Source organism: Brassica napus, chromosome C7 (assembly GCF_020379485.1).
Source record: "Brassica napus cultivar Da-Ae chromosome C7, Da-Ae, whole genome shotgun sequence".
Lineage (NCBI taxonomy): Eukaryota > Viridiplantae > Streptophyta > Magnoliopsida > Brassicales > Brassicaceae > Brassica > Brassica napus.
Genome location: NC_063450.1, coordinates 10108540 through 10132202, shown reverse-complemented (window position 1 = coordinate 10132202; position 23663 = coordinate 10108540). Strand labels below are relative to the sequence as shown.

General features: G+C 29.7%; 3 protein-coding genes across 3 annotated transcripts; 1 reads left to right on the top strand and 2 right to left on the bottom strand.

The window, feature by feature from the left end:
- Positions 1-160: 160 nt before the first annotated feature.
- Positions 161-1334, bottom strand: LOC125590282 (jacalin-related lectin 34-like). Its single transcript, XM_048763726.1, has 2 exons — positions 757-1334; positions 161-425 (listed from the first exon to the last, which is right to left on the bottom strand). The coding sequence occupies exons 1-2, from the start codon at positions 1280-1282 to the stop codon at positions 175-177; spliced, it is 777 nt and encodes a 258-aa protein (XP_048619683.1). The 5' UTR covers positions 1283-1334; the 3' UTR covers positions 161-174.
- An 8534-nt stretch (positions 1335-9868) lies between these two features.
- Positions 9869-12280, bottom strand: LOC125590281 (peptidyl-prolyl cis-trans isomerase CYP40-like). The gene is made up of 9 exons (XM_048763725.1): positions 11969-12280; positions 11383-11883; positions 11197-11284; positions 11050-11102; positions 10686-10790; positions 10506-10581; positions 10345-10382; positions 10185-10260; positions 9869-10084 (listed from the first exon to the last, which is right to left on the bottom strand). Exons 1-8 carry the CDS (start codon positions 12137-12139, stop codon positions 10207-10209), a joined length of 1086 nt encoding a protein of 361 aa, XP_048619682.1. The 5' UTR covers positions 12140-12280; the 3' UTR covers positions 9869-10084; positions 10185-10206.
- Positions 12281-20005: 7725 nt separating this feature from the next.
- Positions 20006-21668, top strand: LOC125590280. The gene is made up of 2 exons (XM_048763724.1): positions 20006-21193; positions 21289-21668. Exons 1-2 carry the CDS (start codon positions 21115-21117, stop codon positions 21615-21617), a joined length of 408 nt encoding a protein of 135 aa, XP_048619681.1. The 5' UTR covers positions 20006-21114; the 3' UTR covers positions 21618-21668.
- The last annotated feature ends 1995 nt before the right edge of the window (positions 21669-23663 follow it).

Genomic DNA, 23663 nt, shown 5'->3' with positions numbered 1-23663 from the left:
TGATCTCATAAATAAAAAAAGACAAGCAAAACCACAAAACCAAATCTCAAAAAATGTGGATAATGGTAAAATTGGTAAAAAAAAAATATGTTTTATTGACGACACACAACAACAAATTGAAAACCTAATGTTGATACTTTTGACGTCGGAGTTAGCTTTTAGTACCCAAACAAATTACCAACGGGGGAGGATAGGCATGACGGTAAACTTCATGGTGCCATTGCTGCAGTGAGCACCGTCATGCTCGCCGCACGATATGTAGTAAGGCTTCATTTTTGTAAGAACAAGCTCAAAGCCATTCCCAGCACCTTGCTTCGGTGATGCTATCATCTTTCCTTTCTTAACATCGCACTTTTCGTAACTCAATGGGTTAGAAAACAAATAAACGCTGTGCGTGAACGGTGCTGGTGGGTTGTATTTGAACACTGCAATCGGATAATTATATCATAACATTATCGTCAAACTTATTGATATTATTAAGTCAGCAATATGATGATAGCTATGAATTTGACAACAAACAATGTGAACTAATATGATACAAACTAGACCGTGCTATATGTAATTTAATATACTTTTGACTGATGTCTTTTTCATCAAATATGTACTGCTGGGCATATAGTATCCATAAGGGTATTAATCAGCTTTTATATGCTACTACTATAAAAATATATATATGTATATATATATATATATATATCGTTTAACAATTTGTGAGATTCTGTAGAAAAGAAAAAAGTAAAAAACATAATTACTCACCAAGTATGTCATTGAGAAAGAAGGGGGCAGTCTTAGAAGCCCAGTCGGAGTAATTGAAACCATATGTCCACTCTTTGTCTCCACCGACTATGATCTTTCTAGGTGCATTGTAGGTTGCGTTATAACCTTTTGAGTGACCTCCCCAGCCCCAGCCAGAACCGGAGCCGTCAGATCCCGAGTTGTTTGTGTTTTTAGGACCCCAGCCCCAACCCCATCCCGACCACGGGCTTGAACCTGAACCACTTGAATGGTTGGAGCCCATACCCCAACCCCAACTCCATCCTGACCCGGGGCTTGACCTTGAACCACTTGAATAGTTGGTGCCCGCACCCCAAATCCATCCCGAGCCGTTCCGGCTAGAGCCCCAACCCCAGCCTGAGCCAGGGCTTGAACCTGAACTGCTTGAATAGTTTGAGCCTCCACCCCAACCCCATCCAAATCCCCTATTGGCCTCAGCAAATGTGGAAAATATGGAGGCCACGGTCACAAAGACTAAAACAAGGTTTAGAAAAGGAGAATGTGCCATCGCTTTTTCTTTTGAATGGTTACTTATTTGATAAATGATTGTGATGCTTCCTTTGGGGTTTAAAATTAGACTATTTATAGGAAAGAGATTGTGCCAAACTGCCAGAAATGTGAGATGTTTGGTGGTGTTATTCAATAATGAATTTAAATTTAATTATACTTATTTTATAAGAGTCAGTGTTATTTGATACCTGATTGTAACTTCTATATTAAAATTTAATGTGATTTGGTTATTACATCTAGAATATCTCAATTAAAAGATTTTGAAATCTAGGGTTATTGGTTTTTAGATTTACACTCTCTTAATTAAAAGAAAGATTTGAATACAACAACTAAAATCTGGTGTTATTCATGTTTAATAGATTTTTCAATCATTTGATTTGAAAATTGTTAGAATGAATTTGAATCTTTTTTCATGAGTAAATTATATTAATAGAAAATCCAACCTTTTACCCTAAGATATTCAAATCATATATTATTAATAATAAATCAACAAACACTATTATTAAAAGTTTATAAAAATTCAAATTTAAAGATTAGAGAGTTTTTCATAGAATTTGAAAAACAGACAGATGGATTTGTTAATCATGTGTTACTGAGTTTAATTCTCTAGTGTAAAAATAAAATGACACTATGTTGAATTTATAAATATAATGATGCAGATTTAAGAAATTGGATTCAAATGAATAATGAATCAATCTGAAATGACCAAAACATTTAAAATCTGATATGTTTTAAATCTAATTGAGTTGACTTCAATTTATACAATCAATTTAGTCACACTTATTTAAAAATATTATTCTACAATATAAATATAAATAATAATAATAATAATAATAATAATAATAATAATAATAATAATAATAATAATAATAATAATAATAATAATAATAATAATGGACTAACAGTATTATTCTACAATATAAATAAATAATAATGGACTAACATTCATTATTTTTAGCACGCCAATATATTACATTCGTTCACAATGAGTAAAAAGTAAAATGCGGCCGTAAATGTTTGAATTGTGGCTATAACAAAATATAATTTTAAAAGTGAATGGTAGCGAGAAACCAAACAAATGAGACGACTGATTCAAAACATGTGAAGATTCACAAGGAAACATGCATTGGACTAGGACACTTGTTTAGTGGAACGACGTTGACCCTTCTTCACTTTAATTGCTACTTGAACTAATTAACGTTGACGAATCCATAAGTCACATATAATCTTTTTTGTTAATCTTCTATTCATCATAAATCGCCTTTATAATTACGTTTGAGTGACGATAAGATGATTTAACATAGAGCTCAATGATTTTTTTTGAAAATTCACATTTCTTCGATTTATAGTTTTTTCGTTCATTTTTTTTTGAAAAAGTAGTTTTTTTTTTACGTTTAGTTTTTTCGTTCATAAATGATGCAAGACTAGTTTAGACCGTGGACTTTTTGCAGGCACGAGTAGGCTTTTACTGATTTGCCAAGATTAACTTGTTTTGATTCTTATGTTTCTCTTGGATAAATGTAACTCTTTTTAGAATTACGATAAGGGGGTCGCTTATGACATCTTCTCGTTAGTATAAGTTGTTTTCATTCATTATAGGAAGTTAGCATTGTAAATGTTTCTCTTGAACTCTTTCATCAATAAATTTGAAAATTCATTTAAAAAAAACCTTTGTAGGATCATGTCAAATATGAGTTATCAGTTAAATGTACATGAGTAATGTTTTATTTCAGGAAATAGATTCACTTATGCTCTTGTGGCGAAAGCGACGTTGGTTCCGAACAATGGTGGGTTATGCTCTTGCCCATAAGGTACTTAACAAAGATCCGCATCACCATATGAAAAAGTACATGCAATTCTCGTTAGCACATACAAATCATACAAAAGTTCCCACATATCCTAATGAATCTTATCCAACAAGAATGTTTAAATATTTAATTAGTTAAATAATGTTTAGAATTAATGTTGAAAATACTTATGAATTATTTGATAAGGATCTTATCCTCTTTGATAAAGAGAAAATAAATAAAAAGAAAAATTTAATTTTAATATAATAAAAGGAAAATCTGTTATTGCACGCATAATTGTTTTGTTAATATTAGTTTTCAAAAATTCTAACATTCTTCGACACAGGTAAATTATTAGAGATTGTTCATGTATTAAAATTAGCAAACAAAAAAAATTTCCTAAGTACTCCTAGCAGAGCTTTCAAATGATGCACATGTTCGGTCAAACTCTTGTTATAAATAAGGATGTCACCAAAGTAAACAGCTACAAAGTGTCTTATGATAGATCTCAAAACATGGTTGTCAAAAGTGTCTGAGCTTTGGACCACAAGGGTTATGCTCTTACCAGTAAGGTACTTAACAAAGATTTGCATCACCATCTAAAAAGTACATGCAATTCTCGTTAGCACACATAAATCAAACAGAAGTTCCAACAGATCCTAATGAATCTTATCCAACAAGAAAATCTCTAATTTAAGGGCAGAAAACAAGCAATAGATGGTTCTGAAGATTGAAGAAACAATATACCATTAGAGAAGAGTTCAGAAAAGTTTTGCACAACTGTATGGGTTTGCGTCTGTAAGATTAAAAAAAAAGATGATTTACAACGAGGGGTAGTCTTCTTATATAGTGGCTTAGCCTCAGAGCATCCTTATCAACATTTAATAAAATATAAATATTAGTTGAATAATTTTTTGAATTACTTGTTGAAGAAACTTGTGAATTATTTGATAAAAATGTTCTTATCCTCTTTGATCAAGAAAAAATAAATAAAAGAAAAATTTTAATTTTAATATAATAAAAGGTAATCAGTTATTGAGCCCATAAAATCTTTTAATAATAAGAGTAGTAAAATTCTTGTTTTGGCAATATTTAGTCTTCAAAAATTCTAGCATTCCACCCAGGTAAATACTCCCTCCGTTCTTTAAAGTTACATATTCTAGAGAAAAAATGTGTTTCAAAAAGATCTATTTTTTATATTTCCTATGCATATTTTATTAACTAATTGCAAACTTCAAAAAACTTAATTGCTCTAGTTGAATTTTTATTGGCTTAAAATTATGGAAAAAAGATAAACACAAAAAAATATGTAAATTTAATGTGTTTTATTCAAACGTGTGAAAAATCTAGAATATGTAACTTTAAGGAATAGAGAGAGTATTAGAGTCTGTTCGCTCATTAAAGTTAGCAAACAAAAACTCTTTCCTAAGTTCTTACTTCCAGCTTCGTTTGAAAGTAATTCACATATTAGTCAAGCTCGTGCTATAAATTAAGATGTCACCAAAGTAAACAACTACAACGTGTCTTATAATAGATCTTAAGACATGGTTGTTAATGGTGCCTGAGCTTTGTACCACAAGGGTTATGCTCTTCCATGTAAGGTACTCAATAAAGATCTCCATCACCATCTAAAAATGTACATGCAATTCTAGTTCGCACACACAAATCATATAAAAATTCCCACAGATCCTAATGAATCTTATCCAACAAAAAATCTCTAATTAAGGGCAGAAAATAAGCAACAGATAGTTCTGAGGATTGAAGAAAACACACCTTCTGAGAAGAGTTCAAAAAAGTTTTGCATAACTATTTGGGTTTGCGTCTATAAGATAAAAAGAGATGATTTACAACAAGGGGATATTCTTCTTTATAGTGGCTTAGCCTTAGAGCATCCTTATTAACAGTCAATAAATATATAAATATTAGTTAAATAATTTTTAGAATTATTGTTGAAAAACTTTTGAATTATTTGATAAAGATGTTCTAAACTTCTAATCCTCTATACTGTCTTTGCTTTTAAACCTTGTTACTTACTTACGTAATCAGCCAACCAAAAATGACCTCTCTCCTTCGTTTTTGTAACTAGGCCATCAACACTACAATCACCGTTAACATTATTGTCTTTGACTTTGCCTTTAAAATCAGGATTCATCATTTGCGAAAGCTCACATACTCCATGATTTTCCTTTACAATACAATCATCTTTACTTGAGCCATAAAGCTCCATATTCAGATCAAATTTGTTGTTTCGATTCCAACTATACCCGCAAACGACACAAAAGTAAATGGACGAATTCTTCTTCATATATCCAATAAAACTGCTAACTTATCGATCATTGGCAAGTTATTGATCAGAGAACTTGGAAAATAACTCAACTTAGCACTAACAATTTTCTGGTCCATTATGAAATCGTCCAAAACCATCATCTTCAATTACTCTAACGTAGTATTTAATTCCAAGGTGAGTAATTTGCCTCATTTTTCCTTATCAACAATGAACATCGACTCGTTATTCACATCATGTATCCAAGCACCACATTTTACATAGATATGAACCATTTGATTTGATGAAAAAAGAGATATGGAAGAAGGAAAAGGAAGAAGATCGTTGAATCAAAAAATTGAATTCATGATTTAATGTAAATCAACATCAAGAACAAGATAAGTTTGAATAAAATTAGTTAAGATTGATCTCTAGACTTTTTCAGGTTTAAAAACATAGAATATACGAAAAATACATAATACATATTCTAGAAAAGATAGAACATAGTGAAAATGTTGAAATTTAAACTCTATTATGTTTAAAGTATTCATACATGTAAGAACTTGATGTTTTATCTATGATATATATTCTGTAAAACACATAACACAAATTAACGTTTTTTAGATTTTTCTACAATGAAGTAAGAAACTTATACAATGGGGATGATTGGTTGAACTGTAGACGTGGGAATGTAGCTGTAGGATTTAGGCTGTAGTTTTTATTGTTGTAGCTTTATATTTCTTTACTGTAAAAAAATACTACAGTTCCTAAAGCATTTTAAGAGTTGCTTTAATAAAAAAATAGTAATACATGAATACAAAAAAAAGGTGGTAGATGTTGTAGCAAGACTTTAACTTTAAAATTAAAGGTACATCGTGATTGGTTAGGATTAGTACTTTAAAAATAAATAAATCTGAAGTCTTAAGTTAAAGCTCAATCAATCATCACCAATATATTGTATTTATAAATAACAAAAACCTTTAGTTAGAATTAAGTAGGGGTGTCAATTTGGGCTGGTCCGTTCCGGCCCGCCTCAACCCCGCCAAGTCCGTAAATATTTTAGCCCGGCCCAGAAATATTTTGGGCCTAGAATTCAAAGCCCGGCCCGGCCCTTATAGGGCTATAGGGGTTTTTGGATTTTTTTGGACTTTTTGAAAAATAATTTGTCATTGTCGCTTCCATCGTTTTAATACATGTGAATTTTCATTAGAAAAAATAGTTTCATTTTTTTTAAATATAAAATGAGTTTAAACTTTTCTTTTTTATCAAAAATATTTTACTTTTTCGTATGCTTTAAAAACATATTATAAACAAACCAAATTTAATAAAATTTAAATAATCAAATATAAATTAAAACTTAACATATAAGAAAACAAAATTTATGATAAACATGGTTAAACATTTCATACTTTGCATATTGAAAAAAACACATGTTGTACATGAAATAAGAAGGTACATTTGCCAAATTTAAAATGTGACACTTGTAATGATCAAACAATAAAATCCTTAACAACTTTTATATTTATTTTATTAATGTTTGGATAAAAATATCAAAATAATATGTCAACACTAATATATCGTTTGGATTGCAATAACGATAATATTTAAACTAAAGTATAAAATTTTGGGTTTTCGGACCGGCCCTAGCCCAAACGGACTTAGGCCCAAAATACTCAAAGCCCAAATGAGCTTAGCTCGAAAGACCCAATTTTTTTGGGCTTATAAAACTAAGCCCAAACCAGATAATTTTTAGGATTCGGTGGGCTCGGGCTGCGGGCTTCGGGCTTCGGTCTTAATTGACATGTCTAGAATTAAGACAGATGTATTATATATTTGGATAAATCATATAGAACATATAAGATATTCGAAGTTAGAACGTCTGGTTTATCCTTGTAAAAAGGTTAATATACATTCTAACAAATTTAGGTCAACATATCCACATTGTTTTTGGATTTATATATTAAAAGATGTAAACTATATATATATAAATGTATATAATTTTAAAAAATTATTTTAGATATTACGAGATAAATTATGTTCAAAATTGACAAATTAATACAAATGTATAAATGCACATATACATTTTTATCATTGTCTATTTTGCAAATTTCCTTTTAAGGCGCTTCATAGAAGACTAACAATTAAATGTATTATTCGAGACCTAAGCGTTATAAAATTATTGATTTATTATTTATATATTTTACATTATATATTTTAATTCTTTGATAATAATAATAAAATTATTTTTATGAATTATAAATAAATAAATATATATATATATATATATATAACTAAACTAGACAAATTTGTAGATTAACTAATTAAACAAATTTTGAGAGATTTAAAATGGTTTAGACCAACTTAAATTAATCTAAATCGATTTTAACTAATTTGAAATGCTTAAATTGAATTTTAAGAAAATCGTTTAAGCCATTGCCACTTTACCACAAAGTCAAACGCTTAGGCGCCGGTATTTTTAAAATATTGTCTAGAACCATCTAGATTACCAAGAACTACATGGATAGCCAAAAATATGAAATACAATTTTGATCTAAAATATCGGCAATAAATAAATTAATAACCAAATATCTATAAATACAACTTATAAATGTGTTGAAAATATGCAAAAGTATCTAAACTGAATCATATAAAATTAGAACTATTCAGATATTTTTATCAAGAAAAAACTGAATTATTTAATATTTTAATCCAAAATATCTTAACTACCATGTTTACCCAAATTACTTGATATTTTATTCAAAATTCCGGAAAAGCAAACAAAACTAGAACCACATTGAACCCAATTTTAAGATATTATGTTCTTTTATTACCCGTACCAAATCAAAGACTACTTGCGGAAAAACGGCTTATTCATGCCCGCACTATGAAGCCAGTGAAAATACATACCCAAACAATATTAACGTGCCAAAACATTCATAAACTAAATAAGAATTTGAATTGCATACCAAAACTCATAATAAATAGCTAAAACATGCTTCGTAACTGACACGTGTCAGTCCATTTTAAAATGTATTGATTTATTTTTTTAAATTATTATCTTTTAGTCTTTGTCATTTTATTTGTTTGTAAAGTGCCACAAATAATTAAAATCATCAAATTGGCCTTATTTATAATTTCAAAATTGGAAATAAATTTTAATATATGATGATATACAAAATAGAAATATTTTTTATCAAATAAAATAAATTTAATAATATAAATATATTATTATTATTTCATATTGAAATATTTGATATAAAAAATTTAAATAAATAGAAAACAACATAAAAATAGTATCATAATTTAAAGCCTAATTTAATCTCACTAGTTCTTAAAGTTTATAAAATATTTTTTTTATTTTCTTAGGTTATTTTAGTTGCAAATCTTATTATGTGTTTGCGTGATATATATAATATAAATAAAATTAAAATTTTGTAATTTTGTTTGTAGTTATGAAAACCAATGTTAATTACGCTAGGCATAATGTGTGTGCTTGACCCTAACCTAGCGCCGAATCAATTATTTGGTAATTATACGAGAATTAATCGGGAAATAGTTTTGTAAACTTTTTGTGTATTATTAATATTACATACTAGTTTTGTAGCAAAATAAAAATAATGTAATATGGTCTAGTGGTTTTGTGCGATATTTGTTTTCTTGAGATGATGCGTTCGAAACTATTTTTGGTTAACTAGCCATTCTTTTCTTTTTATTAAGTAAGCGTAATATTATTAAAGATCTCTACTATAAAATCAAATTTCTAAAGAGTATTTTTAGTTATGTTGATTAAAATTTGAATGACTATATTTGTAAAGAAAATTTTATATAAATATATACTGAGTGGTATTTCTTGTAAATATTACATATGAGTAAGATTATTTATAATTAATTCTCATGTTTTAATAAGGTAGATAACATACTTTGATAACTAAATTAATTAATATATTGTATATGATAACTATCTAAATTTCTGATAAATAATTAAATTTATTATTTAAATTTAATAAAATCTGGTAAAAAAATAAAATTGTACTTTTCAAATTAAAATTATAAATACGATAAATTTGATTATTTAAGTTATTTAAGGCATATTAACAAAAAAATAGAATTATAGGGATTAAACTACAAAAAATTAAAAAAGATAGTCTAAATCATCCTATAACCGGCTATATGCATGTTTTAGCTATTTATTATGAGTTTATGTATGCAATTCAAATTCTTATTTAGTTTAAGAATGTTTTGGCACATTAATATTGTTTGGGTATGTATTTTCCCTAGCTTCATAGTGCGGACATGAATAAACCGATTTCCGGATTACTTGGACAGATATATACCTAATTTTCTCTGGTTCTTAGATGGATCCTAAATACACCTACATGAACTACCAAATACCCGAAACAATCAATTCGAACCAAATACCCAGCTACCCAAGCCTAGTTCTATGTTTCATGCAACAACAATTAAACACGATTATTTCTGTATTTGCTAACACATAAGCAAAGAGAGAAAAATTGGGGAAGGAAGCAAAAACAAGAGCGACAGCAATAACTCAAAATTCCATAAATAGTCATCGCATAGTCTGTCTTGGGTAAGAGATTATGCATATCTTTGCTGGAAATGCAGAAGTAAACATTGTTTACCAAAATGAGGGAACCAGAAACAGCGCCCAAAGTCTATTGAATATTTCTTTCTTTTATATGCTCTTTTCACCCTTTTCTTTGTTAGTCTCTTCTCCACTATCCAACCAAACCTACAAAGACAGCAAAATAGAAGCTTAAACATCATATCATTTCCACCAAGATAACATTTTCTGGTAACTTGACAGTTAAAACTGAATAAGATAGACTTACCCCTAAAATGTATCAGACCATTCTATCCAAACATTTTGCGGTACTGCTTTTTCTCTTTATTGTCTCTAATGGCAATCTGCACAGGTGTACACATATATCAACTTAATTAAGTCACTCCAAAACAATGAAACATCATTGGATTGTTTGTAGGCGTAATTACCTTTTTCATTACAGCAGCATATTCTTTCTTGAGACCAGCTGAAAATCAACATCAGGTATCAAGCTAGTTAGAATCTTCCGCAATAATAGATTTAGGCGTCTAATCTACTCATACATCAATAACCACACACACCAAAAAAAGACTCTTGGTAAACGACTTACCATCGTTAGGTTCGAATTGAAGAGCTTTCTCCAGGCTTTCAGCAGCAGCATCGATGTTATTGAGAGCCATGTAGGCCTAATATCACCACCAAGCACAGTCATACTCATATCAAGAGAAATCTCCAACACATGTTACACTTATACATAGGCATAGATTATAGAATACACTTTTTTAAGTACCTGGCCCTGTCGAAACAATGCTTTGACATTGTTATCTTCATCACGCATAGCAAACTCAGTGTCCAACAATGCTCCCTTTGCATCTCCGAATTTCAGTTTGCAGGCCTGCCACAGAAGCCAGCAACGATACAAATAGATGAGACCAGTGCAATAGAATCAGCTATAGAGGGAATCAAAAGCAATTCAAGCTTTATAAATGTATTGAAATCTATACGAGAATGAAGATGAAGAGTTTGTGTTGTAAACAACCAACAAACATATTCTCTTACGCCTCGGACGGTACTTAAACACACAAATACATAGTTTACATGGATTTCACTCACAGCAAAAGATTAAACAAGGAAGGTGAAAAGCATGGACTTACAGCACTGTTAGTGAAGATCTGCGACTTTGTCTTACGCAAGGCAGTGCTGGTCTCTGCAAGATCACAAGTAGATTAATTAAGTGAGAGACACACAGTAGCAATATCCCGTGAGATGCAGAAGTATATAGAGAGAAAATGATGAACAACCTTGGTCAATGCCATCTTTCTCCCAGCAAATATCCAGATAACGCAAAGCCTTGCGGTACTTTCTAAGAGCCATCTTGTAGTCTTGTTTCTAAAGAGTAGATTGAGTTCATAAAACAGGATTCAAGGAAAGTAGACAGACATATTATATCCAATTATAAGAAAAGAAAGGTTGAGAGGAAAGCAAACCTTAAAGTGGTCGTTACCACTAGCCTTGACAGAGTCAACAGTCTCCATCCACCAAGACAACTCAAGAGGGCTTGCATTAAGATCAACAGGCCAGTCAGGGAACACATCACCGTCGTTGAAGAAGTTACAGATGCCATCATCTTGGCCCTCGGGAATCACCCCACAGTCATGAATCACGACATCCAGAGAAGGACAAGCGTTTTCCTCGGTTGAAACATGCTCAATGGAACGAACCACTCCCATCCCTTTGGTAACCCTTCCAAAGACAACATGTTTCCCATCAAGGTGAGAAGTGCGAGTGGTGGTGATGAAAAACTGAGAGCCGTTAGTGTTGGGGCCAGAGTTAGCCATAGAGAGCATCCCTTTCCTCTCATGTTTGAGGTCAAAGTTCTCATCTTGAAACTTTAACCCGTAGATAGATTCACCACCAGTGCCATCATAAGCTGATATGTCCCCTCCTTGAATCATAAACCCCTTGATAACACGGTGGAACCGATTCCCCTGAAAGAATAGGATATTACAAATAAATCATAAAAGGAAACACCTTTCTACTTTTGACATTCAGCTACGAACAGCTCTTTCTGACCTTGTAGTGGAGAGGGACGCCGGTGTTGGGGCCGATGCCTTTCTCGCCGGTGCAAAGCGATCGGAAATTCTCGGCGGTTTTGGGGACGACGTCGTCGTAGAGCTCGATGATGATTCTGCCTTCGAGCTCCCCTCCAATGCTAATGTCCATGAAACACTTTGACTTGCCCATCGCTCGATTCACTCTGAAAGCAACTGAAAATGCACGCTCCTGTTGCTGTGTCTTTAAAGAAGAGAGAGGAGAGCAGACTTCGTTGGAAATCAAAACGACAGAAGAGCGAGACGCATGAGTGACCAAAAACCCTAGGACCCACTTTCTTCCTCTCCAACTTTTATTTTATTTTATTTTAAATTATTTTTATTAATAGATCCATTCATATACCATAAGTCCATAATAATGGATAGTAGGTGATTGCCAACTAGACAATTTTTATTTTCTTTCTTTTTTCTATTTGGGTTTTCTCAGTTTCTTCTTCGGGACCATTGCTTTTTATTTATCTTTAAAACAATTTGAATTTTCAAAACTCTACTAAATCCAAGCAAAACATCTTATACGATTTGGTTCAGTTTTTGAGACCTTTCATTTTTTTTCTAAATTTTAAAGAAAAACATACAAGTATTTTTATTGAATCAAGTATAATCAGATAAATTTGATCACAATCAAATAGATTTGGTTTAAACCAGATATATCTGGTTAGTTCAATTACTCGGTTCAGAGAAATTATTAAAAACATCGGTCTGCTTTGTAATTGTATCCACAGTAATGCGTGTTTGCAATGACCCAAAACTTTAATATAAATACAAATTTCTACTTTAAATTCAATCAAATAAAAAAGTACTTAAAAATATAGTAAGAATACACTTATCTTTTTATGACTAAACAAAGGGGCTCTACATTTTTACAGTTATAATCTTGAGAAGTCTTTTCGAGATAGTGAGAAATCTACTCATGTATTATTGTTACAATTATTTTATTAAATTTTGTAAAATATTTTGATGAAAAATAAACCTAAATCATGTAGATATAAACAATTCTAAATTATGTGAATTTAAATTTAATAAAATCAATGTTTCATACAAATTAAGATGAGCGAATATAATTGTAAGTCCTGATTGTGCATTTGTTTAGGATTTGATAACAAATGTTCAAATAATGTTGATAGTTTTAGGGTTAGATTTTAGAGTTTTAAATATTTTTTGAAATTATAATTTGACATGAAAGTGCGTAGTTTTGAATATATTAAACATTTTATAAAATCAAATGATAAGAGTAAAGTCAAGGAAGTCTTGGATGGAGACATTAGCATAAAATCACATGAATCCGGTGGAAAAGCAAACAAGAAGTTGGAATACAAGAAGATCAAGTGCGATCCTCACGGGATGTTGATTGCGATCCTCACGGGATGTTGATAGTACCTCACAGCTGTTCCGATGGTATATTAGAGTATGAGGTGAACTGCAAGGGTACGTCAAAGCCATTCTCGAAAGTTCGAGCTACTCTCACCTCAGAGATGAAAGAGAAAGGGGTGGAAGCTGTGAAGGGTTTTATGATCAATTTTCTGAAACACAAAATGTTTGATAGTGGAACTTGTTTTGGAGCAAGTTCTCATGCTCACCTGAACTAATCATGAACTCTAAAGGTCAAACTAATGATTTAAAACAAGCGCTTGGTGGGAGACAACTCACTGGTAAGTATTTATTTACCTCTATTATTAGGATTTATATCTTTTTCTCACCGTCTTTAGAGTTCTTTTCACACCGAGACGGTGTGAAGTAAGTCTGAGGGAGGACACTAACGCCACTCTCTTTTGATGTTTTTGATTCGTTTCTTTTTCAATTATTATTTTTATTTATTTTGTTTTATTGAGTCAAACTCTTTTTGGGGACTGCCTTTCTTAGAATTACCCGTCTAACCAATGCTAAAGTGACTATTCTTTCAGCCATTGACTGCAGATTTTACTACATGAAAACGCCCAAGTGGTCTGAAAAGAATGCGAGTATGGTTTCCCTCTCCCTTCCCTTAAAAATGATAAAAATGATAAAGGTCAAAAATAAGTGAATTGGAAACTTAGTGGTGAATCCCATTAGTACTCGCATCTCATGGAAGTATGTGCGATAAACTCAGTCGATAGAAAAAATAAAATGATACCCTACAAAATAGGGAGAAATCGACTGGGGAAGTGAGAAAAGAGAGAGGAAAGAAACCGGAAGTATGAAACATGAACGGGACAGACTCCATGTGTCCATTGATCGATACTCCCTCGATGATACTGCACATTTCAATTCCTAATAAGAAGTCAGTGATGGTGAGTCTGGGTCACTCCAGGCTGTGGGTTGAAAATGGTATTGTTACTAAGCTGATGGTTAAGTACATGAAAGTATCTTCTTAGGGAGCTTTGTGAACATATCAGAACTTATTCACCAATGCGTGTTTATCCTCCTGAGTTCAACGAGAGTTAGTTCATTGGATTGTTAGACATAGTAATCGAAGCCATGAGAGTGGAAAGATTATAAAACCGTGTTTTGAGTTCTAGAGCGGTGCTTAACTGATTTTCTGAAAGTGGTTTGCATTCACTATCTGATTTCCTGCGATTCCTTTATTGTCCAACGCTTTTATTAATAGTTTTGTATCTTCGATTTACTCTTCTGTGTCTCATTTAAGTTGCATCCAAAACCATCTTAGTGTCTTCTAGCTTTATCTAAACTTGAAAATTGAAAATGTGTATATGGTCTCTGTGGATTTGATCCCTAAATACAACCGCACACATCCGTGCACTTGCAGTTTGACTTTACTGGTTAAAACTTTGAGCATATGTTAACCCACATATCTGCAGAAAAAGACATGAATAAATAAAAAACCTAAATAAATAGAAAAAATGGTGACTTACAGTCGGAGAAGTTATTACAGTCCGAGAAATTATGGTCGTTAACAACACCAGCGGTTACAGATCTACAAAAACCGACGGGAAAAAAGAAGCTAGACTACACTTTTAGGGTTTAACGACGGCTAAACGCCTTAGGTCAAACACTGAACTCAACAGCAAACAATAAGAACTTATATGCCGCAGAGTCAACGAAACGCGGTTTCAGATCTGAAAAAAAGGAAGCGGGTGGTTAGTTTAATACTAAAATACTCTTCGGTACAAAGGATAAACGATATTACCGGCGGTGAGAACGACAGAAATGAGAGAATCTCCGGAAATCACCTTCAAAATCGTCTCAGAGAGAAACTGCTAGGGTTCCTTGCATTTTTCAACAAAAAATGAAAAAAATTATTTATATGTCGAGTAATTATCTAATTAAGTTTAATGTACTTTGGTAAAATACTTTCTGCAGATCGTCTAGACCCAAAATATAACTCTTAACTCAAATAACTAACTTCATTGCCAAAAGACTTACATAACCTCAGGAGACTTACAAAAATTTAGAAGACTTTTCGGGGTTATATTCGTAAAAATGAATTCTGGTAATATGTTTGGTCATAAGGGGCTGGTTGTAGTTTCACTCGCATTTTGGGTTATTGTTACATTTGATTCAACTTTGAGTATGCGTTTGGTGTTAAAATCAAGTTTTGAATCATATTTGGCAAATTCCTCGAAGAAAAATAAGAACAAATTTTAAGAACCAACTTAAGATTAATTAAGATAGTTTATTATGTCTCAACATTTATAAATTACTCACTCTATTTCAAATAAATACATGTTTTAGTTTTTTCATACAGGTTAATAAAATATATTAAATTGCAGTATTAAATGCATAATTTTTTGGGATTATCTATTTCCTATAGTTTTAAACCAATAAAAATCTAGAAAATGCAATTAATTTTCTTGAAGTTTACAATAAACTATTATTACTTGACAAAAAATGCATTGAACATATAAAAATATATCGTTTTGAAACAACATTTTTCTCTAAAACATGTTTTTTTTTTTAGACTGAAGGAGTAAATAGTTGGAAAATTGCCAAAAATATCATATTCATAGTACCACTTTTCATGTTTAAATAACCACTTTTACCTTTACTTTTAATGAAGGGTAAAATACATTTATACCCTAGGGTTAACTAATCTAGACTTAGGGTTTAGAGTTGAGAGGTGTGATAAGGTTTTTGAATGTGAAATTTAGGATTCTAATACATATATAAATAATTACTTAGAATCTTTTTAAAAACATTAAAAAAATAGTTTCAAAAATAATTTTGATTTTCAAAAAGAAATTTTGAAGAAAAATCAAAATTCAAAAAAAAGAATTTTCATATTTATCATTTTCTTGGTACCGTTATTCATTTTTATCACCACTAAAGAGACATTTTCAAAAGTATATTTTTCATTAAGTGACAAAAGACTCATATACCGTTGTTCTCTCTATATATAATAAATAATTATTTAAATAAAAATAATTAAAAATTAAAAAAAATTAATGAAGAAGGTCGTAAACATGAAAATTTCTATTTTTTGAATTTTTTTTCAAAATTTCATTTTGAAAATAAAAAAATTATATTTTTGAATTATACTTTTTCAAATTCGAACGTTTTTATAATTTTTTTTTGAATTTTCTTTTTTTCAAAATTTCTTTTTGAAAAACCAAAATTATTTTTGAAACTATTTTTTAAAACTTTTTTATATATTTTTAAGTATTTATTTATATATTTGTTAGAATCCTAAATTTCAAATTCCAAAAACTCTTGGGGGAATTTCACTTATACCACTTTGGTGATACTATTATTCATGTTTACCACCAACAAATAAACATTTTTCATTAAATAGTAACAGATACTTATATCCTTGTTCTTTATATATATAATAAATAAATGTTTAAATACATAAAAAATCTAAAAACACAAATAATTTTTTAATTTTTTTTCGAATTATACTATTTCGAAATTCAAACCCTAAACCCTAAAACTCAACTCTAAACCCTAAACCATCAATCCTAAACTTTTTTTTTTTGAAATACGAACCCTAAACCCTAAAACCTCAACTCTAAAGCTTAAACCCTAAAAAGTAAACTCTAAACACTAAACCTTCAACTCTAAACCATAAAAAGTAAACTCTAAACACTAAACCTTCAACTCTAATCCCTAAACCTTCAACTCTAAACCCTAAACCCTAAATTCAATTCTAAACCCTAAACCTTCAACACTAAACCCTAAACTATCAACACTAAACCCTAAAGCCTAAACCCTAAAAAATTAACCCTAAACCCTAAAACATCAACTCTAAACCCTAAACCTTCAGCTATAAACCCTAAATTCTTAACCCTAAACATAAACCCTAAAATCCTAGAGTTGATGTTTTAGGGTTTAGATTTGAAGTTTTAGGGTTTAGAGTTTTAGGGGTTAGGGTTTATGTTTAGGGTTTAGAGTTGATGTTTTAGGGTTTAGATTTGAAGGTTTAGGGTTTTAGGGTTTAGGGTTCAAATTTCAGAAAAAATATATGGTTTAGGGTTTATGTTTAGGGTTTATAGTTGATGTTTTAGGGTTTAGATTTGAAGGTTTAAGGTTTAGGGTTTAGGGTTTAGAGTTGATGTTTCGGGATTTAGGGTTTAGAGTTGATGTTTCGGGGTTTAGAGTTGATGTTTCGGGGTTTGGGGTTTAGAGTTGATGTTTCGGGGTTATATTAGTTTACCGTAGGTTTTTTTTGTCAAAGTTAATCAAAGAGTGATAAATGTGTTTTACCCTTCATTAACAATTATGGTAAAAGTGGTTAGTGTAAACATGAAAGTGGTAATTTGAAAGTGGTATTTTTGGCAATTTCCCAAAATTCTACTCCACCGCTCAACTCTAAACCCTAAGTCTTGATTAGTTAACCCTAGAGTTATAAATGTGTTTTACCTTTCATTAAAAATAAGAGTAAAAATGATTAGTGTAAACATGAAAAGTGGTACTATGAATGTGGTATTTTTGGTAATTTGCAATAAAATAAAAAATATATATTAAAAAGTTCAAATTTGAAAATAAATAATTCGAAAACATAAAAAATTATGTTTCTTTTATTTTTTAGTTTTTTATATTATTAAAAAAATTTTATTTAAATAGTTATTTATTATATATATAAAGTGAACAAGGGTATAAGTGTCTTTTGCCATTTAATCAATGACGTATTTTTGAAAATGTCTATTTAGTGGTGGTAAACATGAATAATGATACCAAAAATGTGGTAAACATGAAAATCTCCCCTAATAGTTTATAAGCTATGTAAATAACAATTATGAACTTGTATAGTTGTGATTTTAATATGCATATATATATATATATATAGATAACTAAAATACAAGAAAAATAAAATTTTTTAACTATACTGTAAACTAATTATTAAGGCTAAACCGCGCTTCCATAAGGTTTTTATAAAAAGTATTGTTTGATAATTGTTTTATATCTATGTCGTTTGTTTTAAAGTTTATGATATATTGTTGTCTTTCGCTCTGTCTCATTTTAATTATTACAATTCACCAGCATCTATACTATTATTTGAGAAGTGAATTTGCTTATTTGTAATGTTCTCTATAATTTTAGGTAATTTGCGTATTTGTCATGTTTTTAGGGCTTAGCTAAATCATTGATTTATTATTATTTTTTAGTTGAGTCACTAATTTATAAATTAAAAAAAAAAGAATTTTAATGAATCTTATATATAATTAAAAACAAATTTCATTTTACTAATATTAAATTTATATGTTATATTAAATATTTAATTAGTTTTTCTTATTTGTCATATTTTTGAAAGATTTTAGACTTTTAGCTAGGTTATTGATTTATAATTAGTTTCTAAATGACTCACTAATTTATTAATTTCAATAATACTCTTAATGAATTTTATATATAATTAAAAATGAATTTTATGTTAATAATATTAAAGTTATATGTTATATTTAATATTAAATAACTGATTATAAGACAATTTGAAAAGAAAATTGTGTTGCTATCTGAAAAGAATATTTTATTATAAAATTAAAAAAATAAGTTACAAAAGAATTTATAATTAAATATTAGTCAAGCAAAAATATTTATAAAAATATAGTTTCTAAACTATTTCTTAGATATGAGTGTTTTAAAAAATTTAACACAATAATATGTATATATTTTGATGAAATATATTTAACATATATAAATAGTTTAATGTTTGATTTATCTATTTGAAAGCATAAATAATAACTTATTATGCTGGTTTTAGATTAATAAGACATAAAATAATAAGAGTTTACAAGACGATTATGTCCGCATGTGCGGACAAAACACCTAGTTACATTTATTAGATTAACGAAAAACACAACCTTATCGTCTTATATGGTTGATCATATTAACCTACATAGAAGTTTATACTTGAATTATGTGTGTTTTGTTTTAAGTATTTTCATTTCATATATTTTGTATTCTTTTTTTTTTTAATCTCTGTGTGGTTTATATTGTGTTTGCTTTTTGAGATATTAGTACTATATCAGCTTTGATTTAATATAATATTTATCTATTGATTGATAATAGAAATTGAGTGTGTTTCTAATTTTTGATTAGAACAATAACTTTAGATTTGCGCTATATATCTTCATTTTTGCGGTTGTTATATAGTTATACTGCTTTTCTAGAAAATTTATTGATTTATTTTCTATTTATTGTTTTCACAACTATTTTTGAAATCTTCATTTTAGATATGTATTAATTTTTGGTTGTGGTTTTTCAATAAGTATACATTAATTTTTGGTTGTGGTTTTCAATAATTTCTTATTAATTTCCATTATCTTGAGTTTATACCATAAAAAGAACAAAAATCTATGAGATACACTGCTTTTCTTTTTAATTTCATTCACCTTGGTTTGATTCAAGCAATATCGTAAATGGATTCTCTTTTCTTATGAGTATTTCTATATATTTTCAAATTTATGTATTTTTTTTTTATATTATGTATTATCATTAAATTTTTCGGTATATCTTATTGTTTTTTTCTAAATATTTTTAATCATATTAATCACTGTTTGTGGGTTTATCATTTTTTCTTGTCAAATTTTCAAAACTCAAGTTCAGTAACTAAAATAGAAAAAAAAATATATGCCAGATTCACTCCTTTTTATTTTTTTCTTGGATTTTGATGGAATGTGGAAAATATCATAAAGGATTTCTTTCCTTTTTGTTTTTCATTTTCTATTTTCTTGAATTCTTAAAATTTATGTACTATATTACACTATGTATTTTTACTAAATTATTAATTTTGACGAAATTTTCACCAAAACAAAATTATATCTCTAGTTTTTATTGTTAATTTATTTGTTTGTTTATATATATCTTATTATCTCTGTTTTCTAATGTTATTTGATATGTTTCGATTATATATTTATCTGTGGTTGTGGTTTTTATCTAATTTCTTGTTATTTTTTTTAGAATTGAGCTCAGTGAACAAACAAACAAAAAAAGAATTTGTGAGGTTCACTCTTTTATTTTGTTAAGGCAGATTTGATGTATAGTTAAAATATCGTCAATTAATTTTTCTTCTTTTGTTCTTACAAATTGATGTACTTTGAATTATATTATTATTTACTTTCAGAAATATTATTATTTTGGTCGACTTAATATTATTTTGTTAATAGATTTGGTTAAACAATAAATTAATTAATAATTCTAAAAATTATTTTTAGGTGTCAATTTTTTAGATAACTTCTTTAATGATGTGGAAGCATGAGAAGAGATCATGGTATAATTTTGTTTATATAGAGGATTACTTTGATAATAGGAATTAAATTGAATTAAGAGAATTTAATTGAATTAAAAAGAATTAAATTGAATTATAATAAGTTACAAGGATAAAAATTAAATTATACAACTCAAACATATCTAATCTCATATACTTAATAAGAAAATAATATCAAAATATTTCTTTAATTTAAAAATTAAAATTTATTTATTTAGATAATAATGTAACATAAATAAATTCAAACAAACATTCAAATAATTTACTGATGTGTAATTACATAGCTATACTGCCATCATACCAAATATAATTCATCCTATATAATAAGAACCAAGCACACCACTAAAATCAAATATATAAACAAACAAACAAGCAAAATATTTACATAAACAACACGAAACTGAACGTAGAAGCTTGAATATAAAAAGTCCAGCAAAGAAAAAACAACACGAAATTGCTGTATAAGGAAAATGAAAACCCCAAGATCTTCATACGTTTGTGAAACGTCTCTCGTGATGGTGTTAACCATATTCTTGCTCTTCATTTTAGGTGAGTCATTAGCTTTATAAAATTCAAACATTAGGACTAATTTGGTGATGGCAATTTTTAATGTGTGATTAAAGTTTATATTTGGGTTATTACAGGACAAGCAAGTGCAGTGGGTGTTCTCAACAACATGATATGTTTTAATGGAGTACCGTACGCGTGTCCTGACAAGTGCGATATAAAGTGTAAAGAGAATGGTTTTAATGGAGGGATATGTGTAACTGGAAGTCTCAAAGTTGCGCAATGTTGTTGCGATAAAAGGCTTACGCCATCGATATTGTCTTATATGGTTAAGCCTCCCCCATCGATATTGTCTTATCCCGTTAAACCTCCTCCATCGATATTGTCTTATCCTGTTAAGCCTCCCCCATCAATATTGTCTTATCCTGTTAAACCTCCCCCCATCATGATTAATATTGAATCATAAATGTCTGAGAAAATAATAAAAATTTATTATAATAATACGTATGATTGAATATTGGGGTTTTTGCAAAAAAGTCAAACACAAATCTAATCCATGACTTTTTTGGAATTTTCATTTGCCCTATTCACTCCAAAAGTTCGAATTATTCACGAAAATTCTATTACTTTTTTCTTTCTTTCAAAAACGAGCATTTTACTCTACCATCCTCATGTTTCTAAAGTATTTACAATATTGATACTGCCATTAATACACCAACAACCATGAACAACCAATTTGAAGCTCTTAAGGCACCTAAAAATCGATTTTCACTCTTCTTATCTCATTTCTTATGCACTAAAACCATCTCTTTCACTTTCTCTCTTTATTCATCAAAAAAAAACCAAGATTTTGATTCTAAACTTTTTAAGGTTCATAGAGCCATTCAAGCTCAAGATTCTTGGTCATCAACAAGTGGGTCGCTTTCGGGGGACCACCACGGGTCCTCTCTTCTCGAAAATCCATAAATCCCTTATCAGTGTATGGACATCTATCTCTCGAGCGCATAACTTATGTGTGCTTGAAGAAGCTAATCAAGTTATCTCACTAGTTGAAAGTATGAAATCAATTTTTTTATAGATATGTTCGCTAAGAAGACTTCCGTATAAGTCTTTTGGTCATAGAAGACTTATACGAAAATCTTCTAGTAATGCGGAGGTTAGTTATGCAATTGACTTTATGTATGTTTTTTAGAGAAGACTTCCTTGAAAGTCTACTAACTTTTCTTTGTTAACAAAAAAATCTCGAAAATACTAGAGATCGGATAATCAGGTTAGTTTTGCGATTGACCGAATTGTGTCAGAAATTTAACTCTTTCTAAAATACTTACATGGAAGTCTTCCGCCGGAGACATCTAAACTGTCGGTGGAAGTCTTCTCAATGTCGGTGTAAGTCGTCTCAGGTTACTTTTGCAATTGAAAAATAAAACTTAATTTTATTTAAAAGAGTTTCATGTAAGTTTTCCAGAGTTTTACTCCGAGATTCTGGTCAAATCTTTGGTTATCACAAAAGACTTCCATGTAGGCCTTCTAGTTAAAAAAATAATTCAAGTTTTTTTTTTCAATTCCAAAAGTAACTTGAGACAACTTACATGGAAGTGTTCCAACTGTTAGAAGACTTACACTGAGAGATCGAAAAACTTCGTGGAAGTCTTCCGACAGGAAGACTTCCATGTAAGTCTTCTAGAAAAAGATAAATTTCTGACACAATTCGGTCAATTGCATAACTAACATGTATATCCCAGAAGACTTACATGAAAGTCTTCTCTGGTATTTTCGAGATTTTTTCAAAAACAAAGTAAACCAATTTTTACAAAGGAAGACTTCCAAAGAAGTCTGTTGTAGAGTAGACTTCCGTGAAAGTCTTCCTTTGTAAATTTTAGTTGCAAAAATGACCTAAAGGGAAGACTCCCTAGACGTCTGCTGAAAGACTTCCTTCGAAGCCGTCTACGTCAATGTTTAATAAACTTTCATTTATCTAAAACTATAAAGATATTTTAACATTTTCTTGTTAATTCATGTATATTAGTCAATATTGGGGCTACTGAATGAAATTGTTAACTTAAATTTTGATAATTATGAGGTTACCAACATCCATGTTTATTAAAGTTTCTAGCTAAACCGAGAAGTCTTCTTGGTTTAAGTTTTTTATATTGATGTTCTATGTTTGCTTATGTGTTTTCATTGGATTTTTTTTTGCAGATGGTGCGTCAGTTACCTGCAGTTTACGAAGAATGGTTGTTGAAAGATGGCTCTTGGATTTTTTTGGTTGATAATGTCAAAGGAGCGACATTGTTCTTTTGAGTGAAGGTTCTACACATTCCGAACTTGTTGAAATGGCTCAAGAAGATTATAACTTGGACATAAACACAGAGGATGTGGAGTTAACTTACTCATTATACCAGAAGCAATAATGCAACAAATGGCTTCAGAAATTCCTCCTACACATGTTACAAGTGATATACAAGTTATGAACTTGCTCGAAATAACTAAAACGCATGAAGTACGTCTTTGT